At 42.2% G+C, this 25,001-nt stretch overlaps 1 protein-coding gene across 13 annotated transcripts in view; it reads right to left on the bottom strand.

Annotated features, from left to right (window-relative positions):
- Window positions 1–25,001, bottom strand: part of EXOC6 (exocyst complex component 6) — a 321,390-nt gene that overhangs the window by 86,908 nt on the left and 209,481 nt on the right. For 11 of the 13 annotated variants that reach the window (XR_016222129.1, XR_016222127.1, XR_016222130.1 and 8 more), the window contains 3 exons: window positions 15,971–16,080; window positions 4,200–4,311; window positions 3,518–3,652 (listed from right to left, as the gene is read on the bottom strand). Coding sequence is in view for 9 of the 13 variants with exons in the window: in XM_051823933.3 (XP_051679893.3) it covers window positions 3,518–3,652; window positions 4,200–4,311; window positions 15,971–16,080 (357 nt within the window). In the remaining 4 variants the exon portion in view is untranslated. Of the gene's footprint in view, window positions 1–3,517; window positions 3,653–4,199; window positions 4,312–15,970; window positions 16,081–22,054; window positions 22,730–25,001 lie in introns of those variants that run through there. The other 2 variants (XM_089314752.1, XM_089314751.1) reach the window with 2 other exon arrangements.

The raw sequence follows: 25,001 nt of genomic DNA on the forward strand, positions 1-25,001 counted from the left end.
AGTCGCAGGGCCCTCCACATATTAATTTATTAACAATTAAACATTCTTAGAATTCTAAGCCTTAGTAAATTCCTTTGAGACAAGATATGAATGACACAAGAATATAAGGATAGAGAAAACAATAAAGAGAAATTAGATTATAACAAATCCAATATAAAAGCTAAGAATTTGTCCTTGGATAAATAAATGTTCAAAAGCTGTACAATACCTATATTATGGTACTTATATTGGTAAGCGTATATATATATGTGTGTGTGTGTGTGTGCATATATATATATATATATATACACATATACACATATTTTTTTTTAGAGAGAGACAGAGAGAAAGATCCTCCTTTTTTCCGTTGGTTCACCCCACAAATGGCCGCTACGGCCAGTGCACTGCACTGATCCGAAGCCAGGAGCCAGGTGCTTCTTCCTCGTCTCCCATGCGGGTGCAGGGCCCAAGCACCCAGGCCATCCTCCACTGCCCTCCCAGACTACAGCAGAGGTGGACCAGAAGAGGAGCAACCAGGACAAAATCCGGCGCCCTAACCAGGACTAGAACCTGGGTGCCGGCACCACAGGTGGAGGATCAGCCAAGTGAGCCGCGGCGCCGGCCGCTAAGTATATTTTTTTTAAAGATTTTTTTTTTTTATTTATTTGATAGGCAGAATTAGAGAGAGAGGTAGAGTCAGGGAGAGAGAGATCTTCCATCCACTGATTTACTCCTCAAATGGCTGAAACGACCATGGCTGGGTTAGGCCGAAGCCAGGAGGTTCTTCTGGATCTCCCACACGGGTACAGGGACCTAAGCACTTGGGCCATCTTCTGCTGCTTTCCCAAGCCATTAGCAGGGAGCTGAATCAGAAGAAAGCAGGCAGGACTCAAATCAATACCCATATGGGATGCCAGTGCTGCAGGCCAGGGCTTTAACCCACTGTGCCACAGTGCCGGCCCCTGTTACGTATGCTTTATATTTTTTTCCCTATGAGTTCTTAAGAGAAGACACAGTTTTGTATCCTCAAAGTCTAACAGAGGGCTCACAGAATAAATGATGTACAATGAATGGCTTTCTGCTATTTCCTTTAAAATTCATCATAATCATGAGGTAGGTATTATATTGTTCCTCTTATTTTAAGACTAAGGAACTTGCCCAAGCCACACAGCAGGCTAACTCCAGAACACATGCTTTTCACCACTATACTAAATAACCTTAATAAATGAATGACAGCTTTTTCAGGTCAGCCTCTGTTTTAATAACTAATTTTATAAGTTCACTGACTCATCCATCAGTATGACTACACAAACTTAAGAATGACCAGAACAGCTTAAGAGTGAGGGGCCAGGCAAATAATTTTAGGAACACAGGCTTGCTTCTGGACTTCATGTTTCTGATGTCTTGGTAAGTATTAACATTAACAGGCAGACATCTGGCACAACAGGTGAGATACCACTTGAGAGGCCTGTGTACTGCATCAGAGTGCTTGGTTCAAGTCCTGGCCCCATTTTTGATCCAGCTCCCTAAGAAGGTAGCAGGTGATGGCTCAAGTTTTTGAGTCCCTGCTATCCACACGGGAGAATGGATTGAGTTCCTGGCTCCAGGGTTCAGTGTGGCCCAGCCCTGGCTGTTGAATTTCTAAAATGTAAACTATTACAATATAATTTTAGAAGATCAGTTGGGTAATTTATTATACAGCAAGAGTAGGAAGATGATAATCCTCTTCAACAGAAAACTCTTGGAAAGAATAATGAGGAAAAACTATCAAGTCCATCTTATAGACAAGGAATCAGTAAGCGCTTCCCCATTGGGTTAAGAAATTATTCACCGGCACCACGGCTCACTAGGCTAATCCTCCGCCTTGCAGCGCCGGCACACCAGGTTCTAGTCCCGGTCGGGGTGCCGGATTCTGTCCTGGTTGCCCCTCTTCCATTCCAGCTCTCTGCTGAGGCCAGGGAGTGCAGTAGAGGATGGCCCAAGTGCTTGGGCCCTGCTCCCTATGGGAGACCAGGATAAGTACCTGGCTCCTGCCATCGGATCGGTGTGGTGTGCCGGCCGCGGTGGCCATTGGAGGGTGAACCAACGGCAAAAGGAAGACCTTTCTCTCTGTCTCTCTCTCTCACTGTCCACTCTGCCTGTCAAAAAAATAAATAAATAAAAAGAAAAAGAAAAGAAATTATTCAGTGCAAGAGGATCTTTTTTTTTTAAGATTATTTATTTTAAAGTCAGTTACAGAGAGAGGGAGAGAGAGAGAAGGGAAGGAAACATACTACACCACAATGTAATAATAAATAAAGAAATATTTTTAAAAATTCCCTTGAGGGGCTGGTACTGTGGCACAGCGAGTCAAGCCGCCGTCTGCAGTGCCATCATCCCATCTGGGCACCGGTTTGAGCCCTGGCTGCTCCACTTCTCACCCAGCTCCCTGCCATGGCCTACGAAAACACAGAAGATGGCCCAAGTCCTTGTACCCCTGCACCTGTGTGGGCGATCTGGAAGAAGCACCTTGCTCCTGGCTTACGACTGGCCTAGCATCAGCCATTGTGGCCATTTGGGGAGTGAACCAGAGGATGGAAGATCTCTCTCTCTTTGCCTCTGCCTCTGCCTCTGTAACTCAGCCTTAAAAATGATTTATTTGAGAGGCAGAGTTAAAGAGAGAGATCGCCTATCTGCCAGCCCACTTCCCAGATGGCTGCAAATGGCTGGCACTGGGTCACCCCAAAGCCAAGAGCCTGGAACTCCATCAGGGTTTCTCATGTGCGTTGCAGAGGTCCAAGCAGTTGGGCCATCTTCCAGCGTTTTACTGGGCATGTTAGCAGGGAGCTAGAAAGGAAGTGGAGCAGCTGGGACGTGAATGGGCGCCCACATGGGATACCAGCGTTGCAGGCAGCAGCTAAACACCTGCTGCATCACAACACCAGCCCCAACAAAGCGATTTATATTACTAAGATTATACTAGTTTCTCAGCTGTATGACTCTAAACCAACAAAAATAATACAATTTATAAAAACAAATTTGTGAAATTATTTATTCTCACATTCTGCTTAAAACAATCATTAATTAATCTTCTGGTATATCCCATGTGTTATATAAATAGAAATCTTTTCCTCTAGAAAAAAGTATGATTTCAGTGGCAAGTAACAATTTTTTTACATACCATAGCTAATAAAGGATGGAAAGTAAATTTAACATTTATGTACTCTGTCTTACATTTTTAACTTCTAAATACACTCATATAAAATTAATTATTAAACTGTGAAAAATGAAAATTCAGTTAAACCAATTCAGTACCACCATTAGTTGTCAAAACGTGAGTAAAATGTGACACAGTGTAGAAAAATCAATATACTTTTATCCATTTTAATAAGAAGTATTAAATGTTTAAAAGAACTGACATTTACCTCATTATTAACAATGATAACCTCTCCAAAATTTTAGGGATATAATGAAATCACACATATAACAAAATTGTCTTAATTTTTTAAAGTTTTATTACAGCAACTGAAATGAAACTTTAGATCACTTCTTTACATACCTTAAAAGTAGACAGTCCATAAAGTCTTGTGGTATGAACAGTTTCTTGAGAAATATTTGTAATGTTAGTTATAAAGTCCTCAAGGTATTTACAAGCTTGTTCCAGGTGTGCTGTGTTTATGATGATCTGCACTAACTAGAAAACACAAAATGTACTGAGTTGTATGTTATATGTGTGCAAAACCACCTGATTTTTAAAAATAGAATGATTACTTCCAGCAATTACACGAAAGCTGCATAATTCTGCTATTCCAGGGTACAACTGATTATCTACTTTCAAAACCTGCTGCAAATACTGCTTATGAATGCTAACAAACATTATATATACTTAATATTTATATTTATATTAAATATATATACATACACACACATACCAAGTCTAACTGCCAATTATTTTAAATGACTTTTCATAGTACTTTTCAAATCTTATCCATTTAGCAAGTAAAAAAATGAGGATTTTTGACTTGATTTAAAGTTTTGCAATCAAATATAAGATTTCATATTTTCATTATTCCTCATGTAAACCTTTTTCCCTTACATTTCTTGAATTTACACAGATGTTTTTAATCTGCTTATTCTAGCAAATTTAAAATACAAAGATAGAATGAAATTGAGCAATAATTTAATTTATAATAATTGTTTCATATAATAACGCATTTGGTTTATCTGTCTTGTTAACCTACCTCTGTTAAACCTATATGAGGTTTTCTAATAAGGTTCAGTAAACAGCTACTCAAAGTTCTGGTCAGCAGCAGATTTGTTGATTTTCTAAGCATATCATCTATTTCCGTTGAGCTAAAAACAAAGGTTGATGTTATTAAGTTTCCAAGAGTAACTAAATAATTTAACACAATTCATCAGAATAATTTATTCCAAGTCATTATTTTATATCTGTAAAAAAGAAAAAGGGGAGATTTTCGGGGCTGGTGCTATGGCATAGTAGGCTGGGCTTCTGCCTGCAGCACTGGCATCCCATATAGGTGCCAGTTTGTATCCCGGCTGCTCCTCTTCCAATCCAGCTGTCCGCTATGGCCTGGGAAAGCAGTAGAAGATGGCCCAAGTGCTCGGGCCCCTGCACCTACATAGGAGACCCAGAGGAAGCTCCTGGCTCCTGGCTTTGGATGGGCGCAGCTCCACTGCAGTCATCTGGGGAGTGAACCAGCAGATGCAAGACCCCAGCAGAGGCAAGACCTTTCCTCTCTGTCTTTCCCTTTCTCTGTCTGTTAAGTCTACCTCTCAAATAAATATAAATAAGAAATCTTTATTATAAAATGGGCCTTTTCCAAAAGCAGCAATGTTCATTATGGCATAATTTCAACGTATCCAATTAACCACTACAGAAAAATCACAGGCAATTAGTATAAGGAAATAAGACTGTTCTGCAGTTATGATTCCACTGTGGAACATTCACTTTGTGTTTTGTTTGTTTGTTTGTTTGTTTGACAGGCAGAGTGGACAGTGAGAGAGAGAGACAAAGGTCTTCCTTTTCCGTTGGTTCACCCCACAGTGGCCACTGTGGCCGGCGCACCGCGCTAATCTGAAGCCAGGAGCCAGGTGCTTCTCCTGGTCTCCCATGCGGGTGCAGGGCCCAAGGACTCGAGCCATCCTCCACTTCACTCCCGGGCCACAGCAAAGAGCTGGACTGGAAGAGGGGCAACTGGGACAGAATCTGGCACCCCAACCGGGACTAGAACCCGGTGTACTGGCGCTGCAGGCGGAAGATTAGCCAAGTGGGGCACGGCTCCAGCCAAACATTCACTTTGAAAGGCACTTTATATACAACTACAGCTAAAGTTAACACTAAAGAGTTCTTCATTTCTGCTTAACACAGGGCCTCATTACCAAAACAGTGTAGCTGCCCTTAGCTGGCAGACTGTCCCTCTCATGACGCTGACATTCTAGGCTGGGTGACTCTGCTGTGAAGGCTAGCCTGTGCACTGTGAGGTGTTGGGCAGCACAGCACTTTCCCCAGATGAAAAGTCACCCGTTATAGATAATATCTTCTGTGTAGTTTCCCTGCACTTCATTAAAAGGTAGTGAATGCATACTTTTTCCTTGTAAGAAAAAGCAGAGGAAGAGAACCTACCAGCACCTATTTCTTAACTGTGCCAGCAAGATTTACCTGACAATGACCAGTAAACCCCCCAAAGAGGTGGTCTTAACTCCCAAATATGTTTAAACCAGAGCTTCAAGCATAGAAAGCAATTTTTCCACAATCTTTAATGGCAAAAAAACATAGCAATTCTGACAAGTGTTTTTGCTTTCCAAAAGTAAATATGTCAGAAAATGGATAATCTAAATTTAAATTTACATATCTTGTAAAATAATTATAGTGCTGTAACTAACTTACCTAAAAAAATTGGCAATCAGCCATTATTTTGTTGACTATGAGAAAACTGAAGTTTATGTTAATTTTTAGAGGTTGATAGAATATTTCATATGTATTACAGTGGTATTTGTATGCTATGTCTCTAAACTTTATTTTCAAAGGCTTAAGGCCCAAATACAAACTTTTCTGGAAAAAAAAGTTTATATATCTTTTAATTAACTGGTGCCTCTGTGTCTGTATTTTCTTAAAATTTATTTATTTATTTGAGAGGCAGAGAGACAAGGAAGAGAAAGGCAGGCAAACAGACAGTGTTTCCATTCCCTGGTACACCACCCAAAGGTCCAGAATGGAGTCGATAACTCAATCTAGGCCTCCCACATGGGTGATATGGGTCCAATTACTTGAGCCATCACCTGCTGCCTCCCAGTCCAGTCAGGACTCAAACCCAGGTATTCTGATATAGGATGCAGCGTACCAACTAATGTTTTAATGGCTAAGTCAAATACTCACCTCCTTAGCTCTGTATTCTGAATTCTTATTCCTCTCATTAGCAAAATGAAACTAGTCAATATATTAAGTAAAACACAATTTTTAAAAAACATTAGCATAAATGCTATGTTGAATGGACAAAGTAATGATCACTGAATTTGTAAGAACCACCGGAAATTCAACTAATAAAAATGATAAATATTTTCATCAAAGAAGGACAAATTTGATCATCTTTTCTGCTGTCGCATTAGCACTCACATGTACCTTTTTGAATGCTAGGTGTTCATGAGGCTGGCGCTGTGGTATAGTGAGTAAAGTCACCACTTGCAGTGCCGGCATCCCAAATGGGTGTCAGTTGAGTCCTGGCTGCTCCACTTCCAATCCAGCTATCTGCTATGGCCTGGGAAAGTAGTAGAAGATGGCCCAAGTGCTTGGGTCCCTGAACCTGCGTGGGAGACCTGGAAGAAGCTCCTGGCTTCAGATATGCCCAGCTCCGGCCAGTGCAGCCATTTGGGGAGTGAACCAGCAGATGGAAGACCTCCCTTTCTCTCTCTCTCTCTGCCTCTGCCTTTCTGTAACCCTGGCTTTCAAATAAATAAATCTTTTTTTTTTTAAAGAAAAAAAGTGTGTTCTGTACCAACACATATAAGTTAACTTTTTATTTCAGAATAATTTCAAATTTACAAAACCAAAATCATGTAGTACAAAGAGTTCCTACATATACTTCATCCAGCTACCCCGACTATTCACATATTTTGTAAGTATGAAATATTTGTCACAATCAATAAACCATACTCAGCTTCCCCTCTATTGTTAATCCAAACTCCCTTTACCTCTCTCACCTCTCCAGCCTCTAATCACTACCTTCACCACCTCAACATGATTATTTTTTAAAATTAAAATCCATTGTCTCACTTTATTTTTTATTTATTTATTTATTTATTTTTGACCTTGAGAGGCAGAGACAGAGAGGGTGAGTGAGCAAGCTCCTAACTGCAGCTTTACTCCCCAAATGCCTGCAACAGCTTCAGGCTCGGGGTCCAAGCCAGAAAACCCCAGCCAGGAACCTCAAAATCAATCCAGGTCTTCCATGTGGGTGGCAGAAATACAACTGCTTGAGCCAGCACTGCTGCCCCCTAGGGTCTGCATCAGCAGGAAGCCGGAGTCAGGAATGGAGTTGGGCACTTTAGTCCAAAATGAGACAGAGGCGTCCCAACCAATGTCTCAACAGCTAGGCTAAATGCTCACCTCTAGTTATTTTTAAATCCTCTTCTAATCTAGCATCCACATTAAGGCTAGAGCAAGCTTTCTAAAATATAACTCTTGTGGGGAGCAACTCGGACTAGACTGTTACTGGAATTAAGACTTATTCTATGCATCTGCTCTCCCACAATATGGCGCTGGGAGAGGAGTAAACAGCTTCTACCCAGCTGCCTCTCACCAACTTGACAAGCTGCAGGAGCTGCTCCTGATTGGAGGAGAGCAGCGTGCTCGGCGTGTGGGCAGCCGAGTTGGGATTGGCGGAGGAGGACTATATAGGAGGAGAGAGACGGCATGGTGGTGTGGGTTGGTTGGAGAGTGCGTTGGAGAGTTCGCGGGGAAGTTCGTTACTTCGTTCTTTCTCATTTCTCTCTACTCATTCTTGCTTTGGGAGTTTGCTGTTTACTTATTCTTACTTTACTATAGAAAGGACTTGTAAAAAAAGGGAACAACAAGCGCCCGGTCCGGTGCGGCTGCTCCGCGTGCGGAGGAGCAGCAAGTGGTGCCGTGACTCGGATATGAAGCCTAGGCAGGGTTCAGTGTCGTTCCTCCACGAAGAGGGGGAGCGACATAATGGTGCCGTGACTCGGATATGAAGCCTAGGCAGGGTTTAGTGTCGTTCCCCCACGAAGAGGGGGAGCGACAACTCTTTTTTTTAATGTCAAACATTGTTTAATGGATTTCTCCATCACTAAAAACTAACTGACATGCTAAGCTGGACACCCAGGGCCCAGGGCACACCTGTGAGACAGTGCCCCTGCCCTACAGAAATGACCCAGCCATCATCTTCACAAAACTGCACATGATGTGGTCAAAGCTTCATTACAGAGAGAGAGGGAGAGAGAGAGAGAGAGAGAGTGTGAGAGCGTGCACGCAAGCAGAAAGGGAAGGGTAGAAAAAAGGAGAGGGGGAAGAAGGAGATTTAAAAAAAAAGGCAATGCTCATCCTGAGGAATCTGTCTTAATTTTAATTATAGGATATTTTATGATATCTTAATATTGTTTTTAATAGACTTTTTTGATTAACACATAATTACACATAAGCATATATATGATTGAATATGATGTTGCATTACAGGCATACATTGTATGATGGTCCATTTGGAATAACTGTATCCATTAACTAGCCTGAACCTACAACTCCTAAACTCACAGCCCTCCTGGTACCCTGCTAACCACTGTTCTACTTAATACTTCTCTGAGGGCAACTTTTTTTAGAGTCCTCTGGCTCACTTCCCAAATGCCCACAATAGCCAGGGTTGGGCCAGGTTGAAGACAGGTGCCCACAACTCCACCTGAGGCTCCCAAGTGGGTGTCAGGGATGCAAGTACTTCTGCCAGCATCAGCTGCCTCCCAGGAAGCCAGACTGGAAGCAGAGAAACTGGACTCACACCAGAACTCCAATATGGGATGTGGGTGTCCCAAGCAACATCCTAACCTGTTGTACTACAGTGCCTGTCACACTCCCTTTCATGTTTCTGCTCTAGTGAGAGAGTCCTTCTGTATGTTTTCTTTACGGAATTTAGCATCACTTCACTTCTAATGCAGGACTCCTTTAAGCATTTCTTGTAGGGTTGTTTTGGGGTGGTGAGGAATTCCTGCAGTTTTTTCTTGTCTTGGGAAGTCTTTCTCCTTCATTTCTGAGGGACAGCTTTGCTGGGTATGGTATTTTTGGCTGTCATAGTGTGTCTTTCAGGACTTTAGGTATTTCATCCCATTTTGTTCTTGCCTCCTGGAAGTCCCTGCAGACAGATCCTAGGAAGCCGCTGGCTGCTGAGAAACCCTGGAATTCTGAAGCTGGCCTTGCATTTGTCCAGGGGACATGCAGAAATTGACAAGTTCCACGAAATTCCTTGCTCCCTGCACTTGCTGATTCCACTCTCACTGATGATGAGTATTTTCAGGGTGGTCAGCATGTCCTTGTCCATCCTGACCCTGCTCCGAGCCCGGCTGGCTGCCCCAATCCGCCTCACTTCACCAAGGAGAGCTACCCGCACATCTAAAATATAACTCTAATCATGTCATTCCTTAAGCATTCTTTAGCAGTTCCAAATGCTTACAAAATAAAATATAAACACTACAAACTCCTGTCACATCTTTTTTTTTTTTTTTTTTTTTACAGGCAGAGTGGACAGTGAGAGAGAGAGACAGAGAGAAAGGTCTTCCTTTTGCCATTGGTTCACCCTCCAATGGCCGCCACGGCCAGTGTGCTGCGGCCGGCGCACTGCGCTGATCCGATGGCAGGAGCCAGGTACTTATCCTGGTCTCCCATGGGCTGCAGGGCCCAAGCACTTGGGCCATCCTCCACTTCACTCCCTGGCCACAGCAGAGAGCTGGCCTGGAAGAGGGGAAACCGGGACAGAATCCGGCGCCCTGACTGGGACTAGAACCCAGTGTGCCGGCGCCGCAAGGCGGAGGATTAGCCTAGTGAGCAGCGGCGCCGGCCCAGTCACATCTAATATTGTAGCATCACACCCTCTTCTAAGACCTAGGGGCCTACCAGGGGCAGGTACTATACGGAGTGCTTTACACATATGCATTACCTCTTTTCATTCTTAACAACCACCCCATGAATTATTTTCCTCTTTTTACAGTAAAGAACCTGCAATTTAAAGAAATTCAATGACTTGCCCAAGGTCCTATTACAACTAATGAGTGCCTTCAGCAAGACTCACACTGTCTGTAGGAGTCTGAAGCTTATTTATTGACTTACTTATTTTTAAAAAAGATGTATTTGGGCTGGCGCTGTGGTGCTGGCACCCCGGGTTCTAGTCCCGGTTGGGGCGCCGGCTACTAGTCCCAGTTGCTCCTCTTGCAGTCCAGCTCTCTGCTGTGGCCCGGGAGGGCAGTGGAAGATGACCCAAGTCCTTGGGTCCCTGCACCCATGTGGGAGACCCAGAAGAAGCTCCTGGCTCCTGGTTTCAGATTGGTGCAGCGCCGGCCACAGCGGCCATTAGGGGAGTAAACCAACGGAAGGAAGACTTTTCTCTCTGTCGCTCTGTCTATAACTCTCTCTCTCTGTGTCTCTCTCTCTCACTGTCTAACTCTGCCAGGCCAAAAAAAAAAAAAAAAAAAAAGGTATTTGCAGGGAAAGATGGCCTCTGAGGCAGGTTTAGAGAAAAGAGTGCATCTTGGGCGAATTCCCAGAAATTCCACCCCTCTGGGGAATGTGATTATTGACCCCTTTGCAGCTCATGGACAGAGGTGGGGAATCCAACCACCAGCCCCTTCTGTACTTGTGGAGAGAGGCAGGGGAGCCAATCCAAATATGACCCTTAGTACATGCACCAGGTGAAGGGTCAGTACATCACAGATAAGGGGAGAGGGAGGAGAAAAAGTAATGTAAAAGAGATCAGCCCCTCTGAGGCAATGGATTCCCAACTCTGTGGCCCCTCTTCCACATGGAGAGATTTTGTTGCTTATTGAAAATAAACCCATTTTCAATTTTACACTCTTCTGGACTTTTCTCTTTATTTCCATATTGAGAAACACGTCCATGGACCAGGGGAAGCTACTTTCCCTGCCCAATCCAGGATGTGACATATTTATTTATTTACTTGAAAGGTGGAATATCAAAGAAAAATGAAGGGAAGGAGAGAGAATCTTTCATCTGCTGGTTTCACCCCCAAATGGCCACAATACCCAAGGCTGGGCCAGGCTACAGGCAGGAGCCAGTACTCCATCTGGGTCTCCTAAAGGGATGACAGGGACCCAACTACTTGAGCCTTTTTCTGCTGCCTTCCCACACTTAGCAGGAAGCTGTAACAGAAAGCAGAGAAGTGGGCCAGCACTGTGGCATAGTAGGTTAAGCATCCACATGGGACGGACGCTGGTTCAAGTCCCGGCTGTACCACTTCCGATCCAGATCCCTGCTGATAGCCTGGGAAAGCAATGGAAGATGGCCCAAGTGCTTTAGAGATCCAGAAGAAGCTCCTGGCTTCGGATCAGCCCAGCTTCAGCCATTGCAGCCATTTGGGGAGTGAACCAGTGGATGGAAACCTCTCTGTTTCTCCCTCTGTCTGTAATTATTTCTCTCAAGTAAATAAATAAATCCTTAAAAAAGCAAGCAAGCAGAGCAGCTAGGACTCAAACTGGTACTCCCATATGGATGCAGGAGTTGCAACTGGTAGCTTAACCCATTATACCACAAAGTCCACTCCTGAAGCTTGTATTCTTTTTTTTTTTTTTTTAAAGATTTATTTATTTGAAAGTCAGAGTTACAGAGAGAGGATGAGATAAAGAGAGAGGTCTTCCATCCACTGGTTCACTCCCCAGATAGCTGCAATGGCCAGAGCTGCACCGATCCAAAGCCAGGAACCAGGAACTTCCTCCAGGTCTCCCACATGGGTGCAAGAGCCCAAGAACTTGGGTCGTCCTCCACTGCTATCCCAGGCAACAGCAGAGAGCCGGATCAGAAGAGGAGCAGCTGGGTCTAGAACCGGTGCCCACATGGGATGCCGGTGCTTCAGGCCAGGGCTTTAACCCACTGCGCCACAGCGCTGGTCCCAAAGCTTATGTTCTTAACCACTGAATTATACTTCCACTATTTTTAGATAAGAATTTTACAATGAAAAATATAATAGGTATAAATTATTGGTACCTCTAAGTCATTAGAGTCACAAGATAGTCTTTATTGAAGCCTACCATTGCACTAGGGGTCATTTTATGGGATGTCTTTTCAGTATTTGTATTTTCATTTTTCAAATGCTGGAATATGTTGTACAGGTCATGTTGTGTACAACAGGGAATATATTACTCTGGTATCAATGTCTTAAAGATAAATTGTTGGAGACTTTAGTGTAAAAGGCTGGTAGACCATGTTAAAGCTTAAGCAGTGATTCTTCAACTTTAGCATGCATCAGAATCACTCACAGAACTTGGCAAGGCCCTTGAACTTATTCTCAGAGCTCCTAATTCAGTAGGTGTGAAGTAGCCTTTTTCCCATCATTGCACATGTGATGCTAATACTGCTGGCCTGGGGATCACACTTCGAGAACCTCAGGCTTATGGGAACCACATAGCACCACAGATGTTATATGCTGGGTATTTGAATTCCTTCACTTTCTTTTCTTCTCCCATTCATATTATTCACAACAGAAATTAAAGAATCTTTTGAAGAATTCCTATCACAATGAAAGAAAAGTACATGATCTAAAATCAGATACTCCTTCACTCTAGTAGAACAGACATTGCTTTTTTCCATTTATTTATACCTTGTTTAAATCCAAAATAATATCAGTTTACAACAGAGATAGACATACCACTGTCATTGTTCTCAGTGTTTCAGCTTGAAAACTAAGTAACTGTAATATCTGAGCCACCTTCATACCTTTTTGTGACTTAAAATTCAGTACCATTTCCTACAAAAAAAGTGTATTTTCTGCTATTCAGTTCACAAATTCAGAAAAATGGATTTCAGGGGAAGAGTTTCTACAAAAGGCAGTACCACCTCTCTGTCTTCCAAACAGTGCTCACAATCAGAAATACATCATATAACTAGAGGGCAGGACGCAACCCAGAGAGCTGGAACAAGATGTAGCATAGGTAAGTGTTCTGCCGTCACCAAGGGATTGTTCCTTATTTGCCAAAACTGTGCCAGGCACTTTCACTGCTCTTCACTCCAGTTCTCCAACTATCAGGGTCATCCTGGATAAACAAACCAGCCTCTCTAAGCCTCAGATTCCTTATCAGCAAACAGCAATAATACACATTTCCTACCTCCATAAATGTCAGGTATAATTTTTATCATATAGATAAATGGTAATTTCTTGCTGTGAAATTAAGTTGGTGATAACTGCCAACAAAGATACCATCTGACTACAACATTCCTTACTTATTCTACTGATTTTGTTCAAAATTATACTTCATGTCTATCTGAGAAAAAACAAAACTATTAATAGTATCAGATGTGCACATCAATCAATGTCAACAATAGAAAGGCGATACTGCCAAAACATTTAACAACAAATGCAAGGTGTGAAATTTGTTTGGATCCTGATTCTAGAATATTAACTCTAAAAAACCATTTTGGGGCCGGCGTTGCAGCTCAATAGGCTAATCCTTCACCTGCAGCGCCAGCACACCAGGTTCTAGTCCCGGTTGCCCCTCTTCCAGGCCAGCTCTCTGCTGTGGCCAGGGAGTGCAGTGGAGGATGGCCAAATTCCTTGGGCCCTGCACCCGCATGAGAGACCAGGAAAAGCACCTGGCTCCTGGCTTCGGATCAGCGCTGCGCGCCGGCCGCAGTGGCCATTGGAGGGTGAACCAATGGTAAAGGAAGACCTTTCTCTCTGTCTCTCTCTCACTGTCCACTCTGCCTGTCAAAAAAAAACAAAAACAAACAAAAAACAAAAAAAAAAAAAAAACAAAAAAAAACACACCATTTTGGGACAATTAAGACAATACTGACAAGGATGAAGGAACTGACATCATATAATAATGATATTTTGTTTAGTGTGGCTAAAGAAAGAAATGTTCTCATTATTTGCAGAAACACATACTGAAGTATAAGAGGTCTTCCAAAAGTTCATGGAAAATGTGCATTACAAAAACCCTATACATGGATTTTAAAAAAATTTGCACCAATTGTTGAACCTTTTACTTAGTATAGAGTTGGTCTTCTGTGTATAAAGTTAATTGAAAATGGATCTCAGTGGAGAATGGGACTGGGAATGGGAGAGGGAGGAGGAGGAGTGAAAGACTGGTTGGAACGGCAGGTATGGTGGAAAGAATCACTATATTCCTAAAGTTGTACTTATGAAATGCATGAAGTTTGTATTCCTTAAATAAAAGGTTTCTTTGGGAGAAAAATAAATAAATAACTAAGAAGTAATTGGAACTCGACAAGAAAAATTAATTTCCATTCATTTTAATTAAGTTTCATTTTACGTAAATTTTATTAGATGGAAAATAATATAAAGCTTAAAAAATTAAACCATAAAAATTTGCACCAAAATAAATTCATCCTTTAATGTCATTTTTCCACAAACTTTTTTTAGAAAGCTTTTATTTAATAAATATAAATTTCATAGGTACAACTTTTAGATTATAGCAGTTCTTCCCCCCCCATACCCGCCCTCCCACCCCAAAATCAACCCACCTCCTACTCCCTCTCCCATTCATTCTTCATTAAGATTCTTTTCTTTTTTTTTTTTTTTTTTGACAGGCAGAGTGGACAGTGAGAGAGAGAGACAGAGAGAAAGGTCTTCCTTTTGCCGTTGGTTCACCCTCCAATGGCCGCCGCAGCCCTCGCGCTGCAGCTGGCGCATCACACTGATCTGAAGCCAGGAGCTAGGTACTTACCTGGTCTCCCATGGGGTGCAGGGCCCAAGTACTTGGGCCATCCTCCACTGCACTTCCCTGGCCACAGCAGAGAGCTGGCCTGGAAGAGGGACAACCGGGACAGAATCCGGCGCCCTGACCAGGACTAGAACCCGGTGTGCCGGCGCCGCAAGGCGGAGGATTAGCCTAGTGAGCAGTGGCGCCGGCTCAAGATTCATTTTTAATTATCTTTATTTTCCACAAACTTTTAAAAGCATTCTGTATCTTGGAGCAAAAGTTCACTATTTTTAGAATTTGCTTTAAAAGACTTTAGTGCAATATAAACAATATATAGAAAAGTATTTATTGCCATTAAATCTCAATGGTAAGAACATAGGCATTTCCGATCAAATTACCTCTCCAAGAGTATTTCAAAAAGTTCAAGGAAAATAGAATTAAAAAAAAAAATAGGCCTCTATCTAACTCTCCCTTCCTCTCTGTAACTCTGCCTTTTAAATTTTCCCACTACTCTTTTGGTAACTTATATTTTTGTTTGAAGATGTTCATAACAAAAAGTAAAAAAATACAGTATTAATTTATAGCAAGTTAACAATAAATGTCAGTAAAACAGGTCTTTCCTATGAGATAATAATCTATTGGCTGGCGCCGTGGCTCACTAGGCTAATCCTCCGCCTTGCAGCACCAGCACACCAGGTTCTAGTCCTGGTCAGGGCGCCGGATTCTGTCCCGGCTGCCCCTCTTCCAGGCCAGCTCTCTGCTGTGGCCAGGGAGTGCAGTGGAGGATGGTCCAAGTGCTTGGGCCCTGCACCCTATGGGAGACCAGGATAAGCACCGGGCTCCTGCCATCAGATCAGCGTGGTGCGCTGGCCGCAGCATGCCGTCCGTGGCAGCCATTGGAGGGTGAACCAACGGCAAAGGAAGACCTTTCTCTCTGTTTCTCTCTCTCACTCTCCACTCTGCCTGTCAAAAAAAAAAAAAAATAAATAAATAAATAAATAAATAAAATAAAATAAAATAAAAATCTATCACAGATTCATGAAAAAAGGTGTTAAAATTTAATAAAAAGTTATAATAAATATGTATTTATTAATAAACTTACCTCCGGTGCAATGACTCTGAAAATTTAAGGCTGGCATAAATAAATTCTTTAACTTGGATATAAATATGAGGCACTGACTGAGACATGGGGAGTTTCTTTGGGAAAGATTGCTGTAGAAAGAGAAAATTTTTTTTTAATTTTTAGAAAAAGATTGTAATCACCTAAAAATGTGAAAATTAAATTGACTTCATATTTTAATTAATAGTAAATATCTGTATCTAAAATATACTTCTATACTATTTTTTATATTTTAAAGAAAATCAAAATATTTCTAAAAATGGCAATTTACCCCTATTTCATAAATCATATTATTAGACTCCCGACAAGCAGAGAAAGCATATATTAATACCTTTTTGTGTTCTGATGCTTAACATTCTATAGGAGATGCCTCACTGCTTGAGTGGCCATGACAGTTATACACCAGCTTACGGGCTGTTACCAAATTGTGAGATCTCTTTCACTTACCTTCACTGAAGGCTTCAGGTCAATTCAAGAAGACGTCCAGTTTATACTGTAACTCCTAGAATACCTTAGAGAGCAGCTTTGTGACCACTACACTATCCAACGTTGTTTTGTGTCAATGACATACAATGTGCTTTCAAGCTAAACTGCTTTATCAGCCAACACCCTTTTAAAAATTCTCAGTCTCCCAAATGTAAAGTTTTACCAAGATGAGTATCCTCACTTATAGTTCATGAAGTATAATCTACAATTCTATTTTTACTTTCTTGCAACCATTTACAGCTGCAAAATTATCCTCACCAAGATCACCAACTACCTCCTAGGTGTTAAATCTAGTGGACGCCCACAGCTTTTCAGATTACTGCAATTCTTTGAAGCCTCTGACAAAGCTGAACCCCCTTGCTTCGTAAATGACCTTTTCTTCCTTAGAATCCCACCCAACACAGCTTTTCCTTCTATTTTTCTACCAGCTCTATTTCTCCTCCTCCAGTCATTCTTTATGCTTAGGGTTTTTTATGCTGTGCTTAGGGTTTCGTCCTAAATCTTCTCCTCTTACTACATATACTATCTTTGGGTGGTCTCATATACTCTCATGACTTCATTGCTAATATCTCTCAAATCTACAACTCCAGATAAAATATTTCTCTTAAAGTCCAAATCTGCATTATCTAATTACTAATTAGACACCTCTATTTGATTGTACACTTTGAGATATATCTTTTCAAAAATTTTTAATTTATTTTGAAAGGCAGAATTACAAAGACAAAGGGAGACATACACAAGGAGGGAGAGACAGAGACAGAGAGAGAGAGAGAAATCTTCCATCTGCTGGTTCACTTCCCAAATGGCCACAACAGCTAGGGCTGGGCCACGCTGAAGCCAGGAGCCGGGAACTCCATCAGGGCTGCTCATGTGGGTGGCAGGAACCCAAGTACTTGGGCCATCTTTCTCGGCTTTCCCAGGTGCAAACCAGGGACCATATGGGATGCTACACCGCAGGTGGTAGGTTAACACAAAATGCCAAAATGCCGGCCCTATCATCTTTTTCTTCTAAACTTTCCTGTCTTATTTCCCATTATAATGAATGCTAACACCTTCCAAGGCAGAAACCTGGTTACTACACTTGACTCCTTTAGATCTCTTATGCCTCACAGGCAAATCATCACCAATTCATGTTGTTCTGACTTCCTAAGCATCTCTTAAATTCTACGGCTATAATCTCCATTCAGGTCACCAACCTCTTCCATTAGGATCACTGCAAAATCCCCTAGCCAGTTCTTCCTGCCATCACTCTTACTCTTCTTCAATCCAATTTCCACATAAGAGAGAGATTTCTTTTATCTTTTAAGGACTGATCTAGTTATTTCAAAGGCAAAGTTACAGAGAGAGAGAAGGAGACACAGAGAGAGATCTTTTATCTACTGGTTCATTCCCCAAATGACTGGAATGGTCGGGGCTGGTTCAGGTCTAAGCCAGGAGTTTCATCTGAGTCTTCAACGTGGTTGCAGGAGTCCAAGTACTCAGGCCATCTTCCATTGCTTCTCCTCGGTCATTAGCAGTCAGCTGGATCCAAAGTGGAGCAGCTGAGACACAAACCGGTGCCCATGTGGGATGCCAGCATTGCAGACTGTGGCTTTACCTACTATACCACAGCACTGCCCCCAGAGAGATATTTCTAAGGCACAAATCTGACTATGCTTTTAATGCGTAAAATCTGTTGGTGGCTTCTCATAGTTCACAGGGGATAATGGCTAAACTCTCCAATACTGTTTACTAAACTCTCCAATATTGTTTCCAAGGGTTATTATCCTCCTTCTACTCCAATTACATTTCTTTTTTCAAAATCTTATTTTTTTTACATTTTATCTGAAAAGCAGAGAAACAAAGACAAACAGAGATCTTCTGTCCACTGGTTCACTCCCCAGATGCCCACAACAGCTAGGCCTGCTCCAGGCCACAGCTACAAACCAAGGACTTAATCCAGGTTTCCCATGTGGGTAGCATAGACTCAAGTACTAGAGCCATCACCTGCTGTCTCCTAGGGTGTACATTAGCTGGCAGATAGAATCAGAAGCAGAGCCAGGACTCTAACCCACATGCTCAAATATGGGATGTGGGTGTTTTAAGCAGCATCCTAATACTTATGCCAAATGCCTGTCTCCAATTACATTTTTTTTAGTCTCCATCTCTTGTGCTTAATGGACCCTGTGTTTTATATTAGAATTACAGTCTTTCTGCATGTAGAACTATGGACCAATGGATACAATTCCTTGGGAGCACAGTCCTAAGGGAGCTACTGCAAATACTGGAAACTCTCAATAAGCAAAGTTAAACTTTCTTTTAATTGTAAACTTATTTAGAGTAGTTTAGTATAATTACAAGGAACATTAAAGATTATTTGGTTCAACCTCCTTATTTGAAAAACAATGTACAACTGCCCAAATAAGGTAGCTCATAAGTCACAGGTAGAACCAGCATGTAAATCGACACCTGGTCCAGTGTTCTTTATATAAATACTATAGCCTGAATAAACTCATTATTACAAGTAACTAAAACAATAAAAAAATCAAGTCATGTAGTGGAGACTAATTTGGTAATATTTCTTGACACAGACAAATCTGGTTGTGCTTTCAAAAAAGACAGTATTAGAATAATTATTCTTTTTTTTTTGTATATTAAAGCACAGCTGTTACATATATGCAATGACACTGTTAGCTAAAATCTAAAAGCCATGCTTTTATGTGTGGGCATTTGTCGCAGCAGTTAAGACGCCATTTAGGACACCTGTATCCCCCTAGAATGCCCAAGTTTGAGTCCTGGCTCAGCTTCTGAGCCCAGCCTCCTAATGCATACCAAAGGAGGCAGCAGGTGATGGCTCATGTATTTGGCTCCCTGCCATTCACATGGGAAACCTGGACTGAGCTCCTAGCTCCTAGATTAGGCCTGCCCCAGCCCTGATTTTTGTGGGCATTTGGGGTAGTGAATCCAAAGATGGAAGATTCTCTTTCTTTCTTCCTAGCTTTCAAATAAAGTGAGAATGAATAAAAATGAAAACAACAGAGATTTATTTTTGAAAAAGAAAATTTTAAAGCTGCATGTAATTACTTGGTTATATGATACAAAATATGCTTAATTTATGTATAAAAATATGACAAAAATTAAAATGCATACAATTCACTTAAAATTCACTCTTGACAACTCCAAAGGGATCAAAACATAGGAAAGAAACCAGTGTTGCAGCACAGCAGGTGATACCACCACCTTCAATGCCAGCATGCCAGCATCCATATGAGTGCCGATTCAAGTCCTGGCTACTCTACTTTCTATCCTGCTCCCTGCTAACGTGCCTGGGAAAGCAGCAGACAATGGCCCAAGCCCCTGGGACCCTGACACCCACATGGGAGACCCAAATGGAGTTCCAGGCTCCTGGCTTCAGCCTGGCCCAGCCTTGGCCACTGCAGCTCATGGGGGAGTGAACCAACAGATGGAAGATCTAGCTGTCCCTCTCTCTCTCTAACACTGCCTTTCAAATAAATAAATCTTTTTTTAAAATGCAGGAAAGAATTAAATTATAAAGAGTTGAAAAATGACAAGTGAAAGGAAAAACAAGGATAAAGAGAATTTAAAAGTTACAGGAAATATGACAGTCGTCCCTCATGAGATCTGTTTCTATCCAGACACTAGATAGGTGCAATGTGTATGTAACTGCGTACATATGCATGCATTTACACACAAATGCACTCATGCATTCCCAGAATGACTGGAAACGATCTGTGCTGCTTGGAGTTTAAAGCACTTATGAGCCAATTGTGTAGCCTTCCTTCCTATGGTGACAAGGAAGTCAAAAACATGCGATGAAGGTAGAATCACAAATGCAACTGTTGCTTTATTTCTTTTTTCTACTCTTTAGTTAAGATATTTTAACTAAATATATATATATATATATATATATATAGAGAGAGAGAGAGAGAGAGAGAGAGAGAGAGAGAGAGAGAGTCCTACCTCAGGAAGAAATTTTCAGGTAATTACTACTTTATATATCTTTTATTCAAGCAAAGTAAAGTTTAATAGAAATATAGTTCCTTTAAAAAGTCACAGAGGGGCCGGTGTCATGGCTCACTAGGCTAATCCTCTGCCTGCGGCACCAGTACTCCAGGTTCTAGTCATGGTTGGGGCGCCAGTTCTGTCCTGCTTGCTCCTCTTCCAGGCCAGCCCTCTGCTGTGGCCCAGGAAGGCAGTGGAGGATGGCCCAAGTGCTTGGGCCCTGCACCCCATGGAGACCAGGATAAGTACCTGGTTCCTGCCATCGGATCAGCGCGGTGCAATTTGTGGGGGTGAACCAACGGAAGGAAGACCTTTCTCTCTTTCTCTCTCTCTCTCTCTCACTAACTCTGCTTGTCAAAAAAAAAAAAAAAAAAAAAAAAGTCACAGTGGGTAGTCATTTGGTGTAGTGGCTAAGTTGCTGTTTGGGATGCCTGAATCTCAAATCAGACTGCCTGTTTAAGTCCTGGCTGCTCCACTTCGGATCCAGCTTCCTGCCACTATGCATCCAGGGAGACAGCTAAAGTACCTGAGTCCCTGCTACTCATGTGGGAGATCCAGACTGAGCTCCAGGCTGCTGGCTTCAGCCTCATCCAGTCACAGCTGTTGTAAGCATTTGTGGAATGCTTCCAGCAGATGGAAGAGATCACAGTTTCTCTCTCCCATTCTCTCTCTCTGTCATTCTGCCTTTCAAAGAAATAAAACTTCTAAAAAAATTTTTAAGCCATAAAATAAAACCCTTCACAGTAATAGACATTTAAAATAAATTCTCCTGTGAAATAAGCCAGTCCCAAGCGGACAAATATCATATGTTCTCCCTGATCTATGACAACTAATTGAACACCTACAAGGAAACCTGTAGAAGTGAAACTGACACTATGAGAAATAATGACTTGATCAGCCTTTGTCCTGACTGTCAAGGAAAAGCTTACTATTTTATTCTTTTTAGTATTTTCTTGTTCTACTTAATACCATTGGTTGAACTCTTTAATTAACACACAATTATTCTTGGGTGTTTAAATTTAACTGAAAATTTCCTAAGCCAGAGAAAGATGCAGCATTGAAAGAAAATTACAGACCAATATCCCTGATGAACATAGATGCAAAAATCCTCAATAAAATACTGGCCAATAGAATGCAACAACACATCAGAAAGATCATCCACCCAGACCAAGTGGGATTTATCCCTGGTATGCAGGGATGGTTCAGTGTTCGAAAATCAATCCATGTGATACACCACATTAATAGACTGCAGAAAAAAAATATATGATTATCTCAATAGATGCAGAGAAAGCATTTGATAAAATACAACACCTTTTCATGATGAAAACCCTAAGCAAACTGGGTATGGAAGGAACATTCCTCAATACAATCAAAGCAATTTATGGAAAACCCACGACCAACATCCTATTGAATAGGGAAATGTTGGAAGCATTTCCACTGAGATCTGGTACCCGACAGGGATGCCCACTCTCACCACTGCTATTCAATATAGTTCTTGAAGTTTTAGCCAGAGCTATTAGGCAAGAAAAAGAAATTAAAGGGATACAAATTGGGAAGGAAGAACTCAAACTATCTCTCTTTGCAGATGATATGATTCTTTATTTAGGGGATCCAAAGAACTCTACTAAGAGACTATTGGAACTCATAGAAGAGTTTGGCAAAGTAGCAGGATATAAAATCAATGCACAAAAATCAACAGCCTTTGTATACACAGGCAATGCCATGGCTGAAAAAGAACTTCTAAGATCAATCCCTTTCACAATAGCTACAAAAACAATCAAATACCTTGGAATAAACTTAACCAAGGACGTTAAAGATCTCTATGATGAGAATTACAAAACCTTAAAGAAAGAAATAGAAGAGGATACCAAAAAATGGAAAAATCTTCCATGCTCATAGATTGGAAGAATCAATATCATCAAAATGTCCATTCTCCTGAGCCGGCGCCGTGGCTCAATAGGCTAATCCTCCACCTTGCGGCGCCGGCACACCGGGTTCTAGTCCCGGTTGGGGCGCCGGATTCTGTCCCGGTTGCCCCTCTTCCAGGCCAGCTCTCTGCTATGGCCAGGGAGTGCAGTGGAGGATGGCCCAGGTGCTTGGGCCCTGCACCCCATGGGAGACCAGGAAAAGCACCTGGCTCCTGGCTCCTGCCAGGATCAGCGCGGTGCGCCGGCTGCAGCGGCGGCCATTGGAGGGTGAACCAGCGGCAAAGGAAGACCTTTCTCTCTCTGTCTCTCTCTCTGTCCACTCTGCCTGTCAAAAAAAAAAAAAAAAAAAAAAAATGTCCATTCTCCAAAAAGCAATTTATAGATTCAATGAGATACCAATCAAAATACCAAAGACATTCTTCTCAGATCTGGAAAAAATGATGCTGAAATTCATATGAAGACACAGGAGACCTCGAATAGATAAAGTAATCATGTACAACAAAAACAAAGCCGGAGGCATCACAATGCCAGATTTCAGGGCATACTACAGGGCAGTTGTTATCAAAATAGCATGGTACTGGTACAGAAACAGATGGATAGACCAATGGAACAGAATAGAAACACCAGAAATCAACCCAAACATCTACAGCCAACTTGTATTTGATCAAGGATCCAAAACCAATCCCTGGAGTAAGGACAGTCTATTCAATAAATGGTGCTGGGAAAATTGGATTTCCACATGCAGAAGCATGAAGCAAGACCCCTACCATTCGCCTTACACAAAAATCCACTCAACATGGGTTAAAGACCCAAATCTACGACCCGACACCATCAAATTATTAGAGAACATTGGAAGCCGGCGCCGCGGCTCACTAGGCTAATCCTCCGCCTAGCGGCGCCGGCAAACTGGGTTCTAGTCCCGGTCGGGGCGCCGGATTCTGTCCCGGTTGCCCCTCTTCCAGGCCAGCTCTCTGCTGTGGCCCGGGAGTGCAGTGGAGGATGGCCCAGGTGCTTGGGCCCTGCACCCCATGGGAGACCAGGAAAAGCACCTGGCTCCTGGCTCCTGCCATCGGATCAGCGTGGTGCGCCGGCCGCAGCGCGCCGGCCGCGGCGGCCATTGGAGGGTGAACCAACGGCAAAGGAAGACCTTTCTCTGTGTCTCTCTCTCACTGTCCACTCTGCCTGTCAAAAAATAAAAAAATAAATAAATAAAAATAAAAAATAAAAATAGAGAACATTGGAGAAACCCTGCAAGATATAGGCACAGGCAAAGACTTCTTGGAAAAGACCCTGGAAGCACAGGCAGTCAAAGCCAAAATTAACATTTGGGATTGCATCAAATTGAGAAGTTTCTGTACTTCAAAAGAAACAGGAAAGTGAAGAGGCAACTGACAAAATGGGAAAAATATTTGCAAACTATGCAACAGATAAAGGGTTAATAACCAGAATCTACAAAGAGATCAAGAAACTCCACAACATCAAAACAAACAATCCACGTAAGAGATGGGCCAAGGACCTCAATAGACATTTTTCAAAAGAGGAAATCCAAATGGCCAACAAATACATGAAAAAATGTTCAGGATCACTAGCAATCAGGGAAATGCAAATCAAAACCACAATGAGGTTTCACCTCACCCCGGTTAGAATGGCTCACATGCAGAAATCTACCAACAACAGATGCTGGAGAGGATGTGGGGAAAAAGGGACACTAACCCACTGTTGGAGGGAATGCAAACTGGTAAAGCCACTATGGAAGTCAGTCTGGAGATTCCTCAGAAACCTGAATATAACCCTACCATTCAACCATCCCACTCCTTGGAATTTACCCAAAGGAAATTAAATTGGCAAACACAAAAGCTGTCTGCACCTTAATGTTTATTGCAGCTCAATTTACAATAGCTAAGACCTGGAATCAACCCAAATGCCCATCAACAGTAGACTGGATAAAGAAATTATGAGACATGTACTCTATAGAATACTATACAGCAGGCCAGCGCCGCGGCTCAATAGGCTAATCCTCCGCCTTGCGGCGCCGGCAAACTGGGTTCTAGTCCTGGTCGGGGTGCCGGATTCTGTCCTGGTTGCCCCTCTTCCAGGCCAGCTCTCTGCTGTGGCCAGGGAGTGCAGTGGAGGATGGCCCAAGTCCTTGGGCCCTGCACCCGCATAGGAGACCAGGAGAAGCACCTGGTTCCTGGCTTCGGATCAGCGCAGTGCGCCGGCCGTGGCGGCCATTGGAGGGTGAACCAATGGTAAAGGAAGGCCTTTCTCTGTGTGTGTGTCTCTCTCTCTCACTGTCCATTCTGCCTGTGCAACAAAAAGAAAAAAAAATACTATACAGCAATAAAAAACAATGAAATCCGGTCATTTGCAACAAAATGGAGGAACCTGGAAAACTTCATGCTGAGTGAAATAAGCCAGTCCCAGAGAGACAAATATCATATGTTCTCCCTGATTGGTGACAACTAACTGAGCATCAAAAAGGAAACCTGATGAAGTGAAATGGACACTATGAGAAACAATGACTTGATCAGCCCTTATCATCACTGTTGATGTACAATTTAATACTATATCCCTTTTAGTATTTTTGTTTGTTCTAC

Source organism: Oryctolagus cuniculus, chromosome 15 (assembly GCF_051225735.1).
Source record: "Oryctolagus cuniculus isolate XC-2025 breed Fujian yellow rabbit chromosome 15, ASM5122573v1, whole genome shotgun sequence".
Taxonomy (NCBI): Eukaryota; Metazoa; Chordata; class Mammalia; order Lagomorpha; family Leporidae; genus Oryctolagus; species Oryctolagus cuniculus.